Source organism: Perca fluviatilis, chromosome 3 (genome assembly GCF_010015445.1).
Source record: "Perca fluviatilis chromosome 3, GENO_Pfluv_1.0, whole genome shotgun sequence".
Lineage (NCBI taxonomy): Eukaryota > Metazoa > Chordata > Actinopteri > Perciformes > Percidae > Perca > Perca fluviatilis.
In genome coordinates this window covers 22,753,977-22,764,895 of record NC_053114.1, presented here as the reverse complement: position 1 = coordinate 22,764,895, position 10,919 = coordinate 22,753,977, and the positions used below count along the sequence as shown (strand labels likewise).

Below are 10,919 nucleotides of genomic sequence, written 5' to 3'. Positions count from 1 at the left end.
ACTAAAATATCCACGAAAACTCGTTTACAGCGCAGCTATTGCATCGTCACCGCAAACTACGAACATTTAACACTCCATTTGTGCAACGGTAGGCTTGCTTGGTTCAACATAAACCATCAAAAGATCATATTTTGTTTCGGTTTAATCCTCTCCGCCAACCCATTCGAGCGGTTTTCGTGCGGCCTTTGACTTCAGTGTGTGGACGATAGGGACGGAAACGCGTCGGGAATGAAAGGAGCTTCCTGATTGGCCATGGCGCTGTAGGCGGATACCGTTTTCGCTCAAGATGAAACAGACGCCATTTTGGATCCACTTAGCATCCTGTTCTCGCTTCAGAACAACACAAGCAGGGCTCCAACGTGGCTGTTTGCAGTTCACAGTTTCAAACCTAATGGAGACCACACTCCATTATAAAGTTGGAGACCAAGAAAAGGAAATGGAGTACAGACATTGGGTGCACTCGTTTTCAACATTTCTTGAAACCTTAAAATGTGTTTATTCCGACTCGTCGTTTGTGTATTTAGATTTCCTACGTTATTTCAAATGCAAATGTTGATGTGTGTACTGCAAAATGTAACGCGGTTACGCTGCATATTTGCGAACATTTTCTGAAGCTTCTAAGGCATCCACACAAACGATACATTAAATGCCGGTAATGGCTAATTCCCTTCTCATAAATGTATAATCACATGTATCAGTATTCACCATATATTGTGATGCTTAATAAAATGTAAGCTTTGCTTTCGATGGATAGAATTTTTGGTCGGACCCATGTCAGACCTCAAACATGGGTCAGAAGAGACAGAGCTGGCAAGAAAGCGGGACGTGCTGGTGAACAAACATAACCCACCTATGGTCGAAATGACATGCGAGTGGGTGAAACGAAGGCTCCCATTGGCTCACAGAAAAGTTATATAATCTTATTGGTTTGTGTAATATGTCACTCAAACTGACATGTACACGTCGCTTCCCACGACATCGGTACTTTACAACAGCGATAAGGGATATGAGGGGCCGTGATTTGCATATCTTTACTCCAGTTACTAAATACTTATTTATATGATTGTATTCCATGATAACAAGCAGACTGTTGGCACATAGTTCCACGATCTCAAAACGTGATTGAGTTTTCCAAGTTGGATCTAACTGACAACAAACTTTTTTGATATGTATTCATTTTTGCAAAACCTAATAGGACTGAGGTGTGAATCCAGAGCTTTACTCAATGAAATAATAGCGCACTCTGCTGGACTGCTGGAGTGTCAACACACTTGGGGGAAAATTACTTTTACTACTTTTCTAGAGGTTTCAGAGAATATTCTGAACTGAAAACAGAATCATTTGAATACTATTATTTTCACTATTCGCATTAATGCTGTTACCTTGACAAGAAAAACAATCGATGGAAGTTTTCTTTTTCTATTTTGTTAGTTTTTCAGCTGCTCGCTACCAGGGAAAACTATTGTATTATATATTTTGTCAGCTCATTTTTTTTTATAGACCTTTGGTATGATTATGTAATGAATTTATATTATGTTATTGTGTTTTTAATTGATTTTATTATTGTTTGTTGTTCAATTTTAAGAGCGGGTAAGTATAACAGATTACTCGTATCTGTACATTACAATATTCAGTAGCTTACTTTATTGCCACTTACTTGTTAGGAATATATGACTCATCTGCATATGGATAATATGCAATGTTTTATGCGTTTTTTCATACTCAATTGCATAAGACAGAAACACAGTATCCATTAAAACTGCCTGTCAGCACAAAATAAACCTCAGAACCAAAGTGGCTCAATATTAAGGGCAACTGCTTAACTGAACCAATATTTGTCTTGAGTGCGCAGTGAGTGTGCGTCCCCTAGTGTAGTACACGTGCAGATTTTACTTGCTGCATTGTAAACCTGTTAGCTCGGAAAAAAAGGAATTTAGCAGCCTAAATATAGTATGTGAGACTGGAACTTGCAGCGCGTTAATTGTGTTTTATAACTCCTGCGCAAACGTCTGCGCAGGCAGTAGGTCCTTGAAGAACAACAAGAAAGGTCAAAGTTCGAAGCAAAGATGTTTTGACAGGCTACGAGATGTGTAAAGCGACACTATTCAATATTCATCACGGATTAAACATAGTCTCTATAGTAATAATAATTAGAAAATAACTATAGAATCAAGTTTACAGAAAAAAACGTATTGGGTTTTTTTTGCTTTCTTTTCCTTGCGCAGGAAGTCCGGGAGTGGATAGTTGCAGTGTTGATTTCGGTTGATTTCGCGCTGACATCTTTGCTCGGCTGCACCATGGGCTCACGGTTGAATAACCTAGCAAGCTAGCTAGCTCTTAGCGAATTTGGTGGTGGGGGGTAAACAAACGTCTTAAAACAGATAGTTTCGACCTAATAGAAAACTGAAAGATATGGCATTGCAATTGTTTAGTTAATATACAGCACGTAGTGGTAGACACTATGTCGACGGCGTTGTTGTTGTTGCAGCAGCATCGTACTGGTCTTTGTAGAAAATACAGTACAGGTTTATTGTGGACACTGTCAAGGCGAAACTCCCATATATTAACAAACCAACCAAGATCCAGCGATAGTGTTAAAAATGTGCTGTTCAGATGCGCTAATGTCAGAAAGATGCTTCTTTCAAAATCAGAGCGGACACTTACAAGTGAGCCACAGAAACTCATTCATGTAAGTCAAAATACATCATGATATATGTCTGATGAGTGCTTTTTTAAAAATACATCCCATGTTTGCCTTGTATTCATGATTGGTAGTGGTAATGTAGATGTGAGTAAAAAAAGACCACCGTTGACATGTAACAGTCTGTGAAGTACGATCTGTACACCAGTAGCCTCTCATTGAGACCCCTTTCCTTAAAATATAAGCTATGAAGGAAAAACAATGATTTTGGATTCTTTAGAAGAATTTGAAATATTATTTCCACTAATTTTCCATTAGTAGAATGTGTTTACAAATAGAGTCAGCTGTCTCCCTGTGCTTGAAATTAAGTTGCCAGTACCACCAGGCGAGTGTTTTTTGAAGTGGTCTGACGTGTGATTACATTTCTACTGTAAAAGGCCTTTAATGTGAAATTGTTTACGGCTTCTACTCAGTTGCAAATGCATTGTATTGTGGTTAAGTTTGTATGCATGTGCAAACTACACTACAATTATTTTTACTTCCTCTGTCAAGTTTTCTCCGATATTTTGTCTCAACAAAATATGTTGTACCAATGTTTCCATTCTAGAGTCTCCTCCATAGACCATTGGGTCCTGGCATGGTGGGAATTAGCAAAGAGTTAATCAGAAACAACCTGCTGAGGAACCCTGTTGGTTTGGTAAATCTATTAGGTAAACACGCAGTTTATTTAGTACTTACATACTTATGCTCTTATGTTTTACTTACTTACTTACTTATAACTACTTCTGATGAAAAACACTTTAATTTCAGGCTCACTAAACTTCTTCAGTACATCTCAATCTAAACAAGAGAAAAATAAAAGTGATGGACCAAAGGGAAAAACTCCAGAGGAAGATGAAGGTAAGTGATACATTGCTTTAGCTGCCTGGCTGTTCAATAAGCGCACCAAATCTGGTTGGGATCTTAATTTCTTTTTCTTATCCTTTTCATTGTCTTCCTCCACAATCTGCCTCACCTCTCAGAGGAGAAGAAACGTCGCGAGCAGGAGGACCAGATGTACCGGGAGCGTCTGCGGACCCTCTTCATCATAGCGCTCATCATGAGCCTGCTGAACTCCATTAATACCAGTGGTGGTAACATCTCTTGGAATGACTTTGTCAATGAGATGTTGGCCAAGGGAGAGGTGTCACGTGTGCAGGTTGTCCCTGAGAGCGACATTGTGGAAATCTACCTTCATCCTGGAGCAGTTATTTTTGGAAGGCCTGTATGTTGTGCAGGATTGAATGCAAACGCACAATTAGCATCAGAACCTTTACAGCAGATGTGCATGCTAACCTCTTATTTCTTGCCATGTATCTCGCTTTGCAGAGGCTGGCGCTTATGTACAGAATGCAGGTTGCCAACATTGACAAATTTGAGGAGAAGCTGAGAGCTGCTGAAGAAGAGCTCAATATTGACGCCAAGGACAGGATACAGGTGTCGTACAAACGCACTGGATTCTTTGGGAAGTAAGAACATGACCTTTCTTTTAAAGTAATCCATTTAATTGCATTTGAAGGAATGCAATCTCCATACACATCCTTTAAATACACAGTAAAAGGACCTGTCAACCACAAAAAGACATCAATTAACTTGTCATGTGTTTTTTTATTAGTAGTAGTTTCATAAAGTAACCGTAATATCCTAAAGGCTTTTTAAAAATAGGTGGGTATGTTTGTGACTGTTATATCTATTTAAACAGTTAGTCTGGGCAAATTGAACTCAAGTGTTTAAGGTCTTGAACCTGATTTTCTCCTACGTTGATTTTTACGACTTAATGCAATGTTGTTTCATGTGTTCACTTTGCAGTGCAGTCTATGCTCTGGGGATGGCTGCTATTGGCGTGGCTATTCTCTGGTATATCTTCCGACTAGCAGGCATGGGGGGCAGAGAAGGCGGCTTCAGTGCTTTTGTGAGTGAAACCACATAAGCAAATTGATATGTGTACATTTAAGTTCTTATTGTGTTCCGTTGATTTAACTAGTGCGTTTATTGCATATTACTGTGAACAGAATCAGCTGAAGATGGCCAAGTTCACCATTGTGGACAGCAAGTCGGGTAAAGGTGTAAGTTTCAAAGATGTGGCAGGCATGCACGAAGCTAAGATGGAAGTAAAGGAATTTGTCGACTACCTCAAGGTAAGGACCCGGACTCCCAGTAATATATGTTGGTCTTGTATAGTACTTTCGCCGTTTGTTTTATTGTAAAGCACACATTGAATATTCAATCCCAATTAATAATCTAAGGATGAGGTGAATCTGACAGATGGTTTATACCAGCCTCTGCTACAATATCTACTGGACAAACAGAAGTTCTTTGTATCTACCATCCAAATCTCGCATGAGTAAAACTTTAATTTCCCCATTGCAGTCTATTACTTACTTACCATTTTGATGGTATCTATTGTCAGAATCCAGAACGATACCTCCAGCTGGGAGCCAAAGTTCCAAAGGGTGCGTTGCTGCTTGGGCCTCCAGGCTGTGGGAAGACCCTGCTGGCTAAGGCTGTAGCCACTGAGGCCCAGGTGCCCTTTCTGGCTATTGCTGGCTCTGAGTTTGTGGAGGTCATTGGAGGTATGGAAAGACAGCACCAGCAACTAATATGGCATAAAGCCAGTCAACCTACATCAAAATGATGCTGATATTCAAAATGAGAGTAGATATCATTGGTTATGTTAATATTGTGATATAGATTAAATGTCTGTTCCTGTGTTACACAGTGCAGGGATATTCTGTAATTTATTCAAGAAATCAGACTTTTCTGGATGTATAAGAGGAACGCCCTTCATCATATACACATTTCTAATGATGATTGTTTTTCGTAAATATCATATCATCTCCAAACTTCTGTCACACCAGAGATATCCAAGTATTGGTAAAACAGATGTTGTGATATTTGATGTTAGACTTCATTGCTCAGCCTTTTATATGGAAGCCTTTTATTAAAAGGTTCATTTCTGAAGACAGATTAGATGCTTTATGTTACTCCTCAGTTTTGACATGACTTATATTGTGTGTAGGCCTGGGTGCTGCCCGGGTAAGGAGTCTGTTCAAGGAGGCTCGAGGCCGAGCGCCCTGCATCGTCTACATCGATGAGATTGATGCCGTGGGAAAGAAGCGCTCCACCAACATGTCAGGTTTGTCGAACACTGAAGAGGAGCAGACCCTCAACCAGCTGCTGGTAGAAATGGATGGTGAGTCAGATGTGGGATTTCAAAGCAGTTTGGTGTCATCATAGCCAGACCTTTTTGACAGAATAATGAAACATTTCTTCTTCTTGTTTGGCAGGAATGGGAACGACCGACCACGTCATTGTCCTTGCTTCCACCAACAGAGCAGATATCTTGGACAATGCTCTCATGAGACCAGGCAGACTTGACAGGCACATCTTTATAGATCTGCCCACACTGCAGGTAGTCTTGAAACTTAAAATGAACCTTAATTGAGTTGTGAAATAAACATGGTCCTTACAAAGGAAATTGAGGGAAATTCCTCAAGCAGTTTGCTGTTTGCAAATTGGTATCCTATTAGGCTCTTCCATTATACATTTTCAGGCAAACAAACATAACATTGGGTCAACTAAACCATGTTAATTGTGTCGGAGGTTTAGACAACTTTGTCAGTTAAATCTAGTTTCTTATTTTTCTTGTTGTCTCTCAGGAGAGGAAGGAGATCTATGAGCAACATCTGAAGATCTTAAAGCTGACCCAACCAGCTGATTTCTACTCCCTGCGCCTGGCTGAGCTCACCCCAGGCTTCAGTGGTATATACATATTTAGTGTTTTGTCCTCATGTAAATCTATGAACATCTGTGGCCATAACAAAATAATGGCCTGCCTCTATGAATAAACATAAGCTTTTGATCAACAAACGTGAAACATCTTTGGACGTCACAACACTGCTGATGTTTACTGAAATGTGATTCCCATATGGTCACTAAATATCTGCTGCCAACTCACTTTGTCTCTGCAGGTGCAGACATTGCCAACATTTGTAACGAAGCGGCCCTGCATGCTGCCAGAGAAGGGTACAAGTCCATCGATACCTTCAACTTTGAGTATGCAGTGGAGAGAGTAATAGCAGGTACAATGAAGCAAACGTTGTATTGTCGGGAAAACTACAAATTTCACATCTCAGTTGCCACTAGCAAAATCTGACAATCTGACATGATTCAGGGAGTGTAAAGAAGAGCAAGATCCTGTGTAAAGAGGAGCAGAGGGTGGTCGCCTTCCATGAGTCTGGACATGCCTTAGTGGGATGGCTTCTTGAGCACACAGAGGCAGTGCTGAAGGTAACACACTCCTCCATGTCTGCTCCTTGATGTAATGTAGGCTTTTTTTTGGCACTTTCCATAGTGTGGCCTAATTGATGCTTGTATTTTAGAATTGTATTGGAGAGTAGAGATTCAAAATTCCATTAAAATTTAGTCTGACACCATATCTAGATAAAACCTTTTTCACTTTGCCCAAATATCTCATTAGTCATCCGTCATTGCTCCTCTTTATTGACACGTGGTTCTGGCAATTATAGATGCAGAACTGTTTATTCTTCAATGTTGAGCAACTGATCCTGGGTGTCTTTTCTCTTTCTCTGCTGGTCTGCCTCGTCTAGTATTTGCTGCATTGGACTTTCACGCATCTGACTATGTGTCAAAGCCAGATGGGCCAGGACATCAAACTAGGTGTTACATTTGTAGCACTCCATTAACAGTGTAGATTGTTATTGATTTTGCCAACAACAATCCCAGTTTCAGTACATTTATGAATGAGTACAGCCAGATTATGCTATTGACCAGCCGGAAGACTTGATAATAAACGACAAAAAATTTTTGAAGAAAATTAAGATTAATTCACTTTTTTAACAACTTGTGTTGACATCACTGATCGCATGGTGTGTTTTTCAGGTGTCCATTGCCCCGCGAACTAATGCAGCCCTGGGATTTGCCCAGATGTTACCTCGTGAACAGTTTCTGTTCACCAAGGAGCAGCTGTTTGAGCGGATGTGTATGGCTCTGGGAGGAAGAGCTGCTGAGGCGATCACCTTTAACAAGGTTACAACAGGTACACTCCTTTATTGTATGCTCACACACATGTCACCTTCTTCCAATGGATGCTTCTTACGTATCCTGCTGATTGCTTTCAAATAACTTCTTCATAGCTTTCTACTGCTCAGATTCCTCACCCTTTCTCAGTCTTACCAAATATTTTTTTTTTTTGTAAGATTCTGATATGAAGTGAGATTATTTTTACTAATAAGAGGAAACTATTACAATAATATTTTGAATGTTTTTTTTTTAATACTCGTATTTCAGTTTTATCTTCTCAGTAATTTAGTCTTGAAGGCAGACTCTCAGTGCAACCTTTGCTCATTATTTTGATAAATTAATAAAAATGGGGTTTTTTTCTCCTACAAACATGGACTTTGATTAACACTCATCTCTGAATAGGATTTTCAGCCAAGTATTTGAAAAGTAAACGGCTGAACATCCAAATATAAACACTTTCCTGTACACTGTGTACTATAACTCGGCACCCAGTTAAAAACAGTGATTGAAGAATCCTCACTCTGTCCCCCAGGAGCTCAGGATGACTTGCGTAAGGTGACACGTGTGGCCTACTCCATGGTGAAGCAGTACGGCATGTGTGACAGTGTCGGCCAGGTCTCGTTTCCAGACAAAGAGCCGCAAGGTGCCATTGGACGCCGTCCTTTCAGCCAGGGCCTGCAGCAGCAGATGGACCACGTGGGTTCTACAATTGGATTAGTTCTCTGTTCTCCGTTAGTCCACATTAGCACACTGTGAATGTGGACATAATATATATTTATTTCATTTCAGTGGGCAGAAATTTGATACTACTTCTCATCTCCTTGCTAATTTTACCTAGAACACCGAATGGTGTTTCGTGTCATTAATTAAATATAGATTTGACAGCACGTGTTGTTCTTTCAGGAGGCGAAGATGTTGATAGCGCGTGCTTACAGGCACACAGAGAAGCTGCTACAGGACAACAGAGACAAGCTGACACTGGTCAGTTGTTCCTTTCTTTGATCATACATTTTGTGTGTTTAGACAGTAGCTTTTTGTTAACATTGAGAGTAGTACTTCTGTATTACCTTTTTAGTTTTGTGTTCAGTTGTTATGAGTCACATCTCGTTGGGGTCTGTCCTTCCAGTTGGCCAATGCGCTGTTAGAACGAGAGGTGGTGAACTACAGTGACATTGAAGCCTTGCTCGGTCCACCCCCCCATGGGCCCAAGAAGATGATCGTCCCGCAGAGCTGGTTGGAGGCCGAGAGGGACAAACAAGACACAGGAGAAGACGAGCCTCAACCACCTCCCCGTAAACACAGAGACGAGGACGTGAATCAACAGCTGGTCTGACCTTAAAATGACTGTCTCAAAATTCTTCTCCAACTGCTGCGTTTTTGTGGGGGGGTCATCAGGCACCGTGTGAAAATTTTAAAACCTGGAATTGATTCCTTACTTTGAAGCTTTATAGGCCTGAAATCAGTTTCCATGCAGATGTTTTGTGCAGGAACATTTGCACTTGTTTTCCAGTTAGCTGACACATTTAGATAATGTGAAACAAGACTAAACAAGCCAGTGCATCTTTGACAATGATTATTTTGGGAGAAATTCCATCATTTTTCTCATGCGTTTGCTGCACAGCCCATATTATCATGCCTTGGAAGCACTCAAAACAAGTCTATTTAAACAAGATGTCTCTAGGCAAAAGCGCACATAGTTTAGAAGAGCCCTCATCAACATTTACTGTACGTACAATCAACAATGAAATGCTCTGTCTTAGAAGTCCCAAACACTGTGTACTAATACCTGAAACTAACGTGGCATCGCCTTTATGCAAACATACTGCAGCATATACATGTTTGGATTTAAGTATTACTTTTGAGAATTTGTTATTTCACATCTGCAAATGACAGAAAAGCAAATGCTAGCCATTTGTAACTCAAGTCATTCTGTCCCGACAAAAGTTGAATTTAGGGGTGATTTTTCAACTTGGAGTTGACACACAACATATATATATATTTGCATTCATTTAAGAGACTCGCATCTACACAAAGTCTGCATTATTGTGTTTGGTTTTCAAATGAGCTGCAGTAAAGAATTATAACAGATTGCTGTGGACATTTATCCCTTAGAGTTTGTACTCAAGTAATTGCATTATTTTGACTGAAGGGTTAATGAGGAAACATTAATTAAGGCCAAAATAAAGCATCTGATGATTTAGCGGCAGATATTACTGACACTTACAGATTAAATAAGTTGAAGTAGGTTTTTCTTTGGAAGTCCTTGTATTAGGGACAGTGTATAGATTGTTCTTAAGGATGGTGTTGCTAAATATTAAATAAAGTTTTATTTAAATCATTTGTGTAGCTATTTATGTAGTATATAGCCTGATGTAGTTGGTGCATTCAGACCCCTTCACTTGTCACATGTTGTTATGTTGCAGCCTTACGCTAAGCATTTCCCTTATCAATCTACACTCAATACCCCATAATGACAAAGCAAAAACAAACTAAAATTTGCTAATTAAAAAGAAAAAAGAAGGAACAAGACCCCATAATGACAAAGCAAAAACAAACTAAAATTTGCTAATTAAAAAGAAAAAAGAAGGAACAAGTGTTCAAGCTCTGTCAGATTGGATGGCGACCGTTGGTGGAGAGCCATTTTCAGGTCTCTGTCTGTAAGCCAGTCCTGGTTGTCTTGGCTGTGTGCTTAGGGGTCATTGTCCTGTTGGAAGGTGAACCATCGTCCCAGGTTTTCATTTTGGATATTTCTGTACTTTCTCTGTTCAACTCTCTTGAGTCTCTCCCATCTTCACTCAGGATCTCAGCCAGAGTGACCATCAGGTTCTTGGTCACCTCTCTTACCAAGGCCCTTCTCCCCCCGATTGCTCAGTTTGGTCGTGCGTCCAGCTCTAGGAAGAGATCTGGTTGTTACAAACTTCTTCCGTATAAGAATGATGGAGGCCACTGTGCTTTTGGGAACCTTCTATGCAACAGAGTTATTTGTAGCCTTCCCCAGCTCTGTGCCTCAACACAATCCTGTCTCAGAGCCCTGCAGGCAGCTCCTTTGACCTCATGGCTTGGTTTTTGCTTTGGAATGTATTGTCAGCTGTGAGACCTTATAGACAGGTGTTAGCCTTTCCATATCATGTCCAATCAATTGGATTTACTACAGGCAGACTTCAATCAGGGCATTGAAATATCTCAAAGATGATTA

The 10,919-nt window shown here is 40.2% G+C and overlaps 1 protein-coding gene across 1 annotated transcript; it reads left to right on the top strand.

Annotated features, from left to right (window-relative positions):
• The first annotated feature begins 2,003 nt into the window (after positions 1-2,003).
• On the top strand, positions 2,004-10,061 carry spg7 (SPG7 matrix AAA peptidase subunit, paraplegin). Its single transcript, XM_039795704.1, has 17 exons — positions 2,004-2,689; positions 3,249-3,351; positions 3,452-3,541; positions 3,664-3,905; positions 4,010-4,149; positions 4,490-4,592; positions 4,693-4,818; positions 5,091-5,253; positions 5,700-5,873; positions 5,968-6,092; positions 6,340-6,442; positions 6,652-6,762; positions 6,855-6,970; positions 7,583-7,739; positions 8,256-8,419; positions 8,627-8,704; positions 8,850-10,061. Exons 1-17 carry the CDS (start codon positions 2,462-2,464, stop codon positions 9,054-9,056), a joined length of 2,430 nt encoding a protein of 809 aa, XP_039651638.1. The 5' UTR covers positions 2,004-2,461; the 3' UTR covers positions 9,057-10,061.
• The last annotated feature ends 858 nt before the right edge of the window (positions 10,062-10,919 follow it).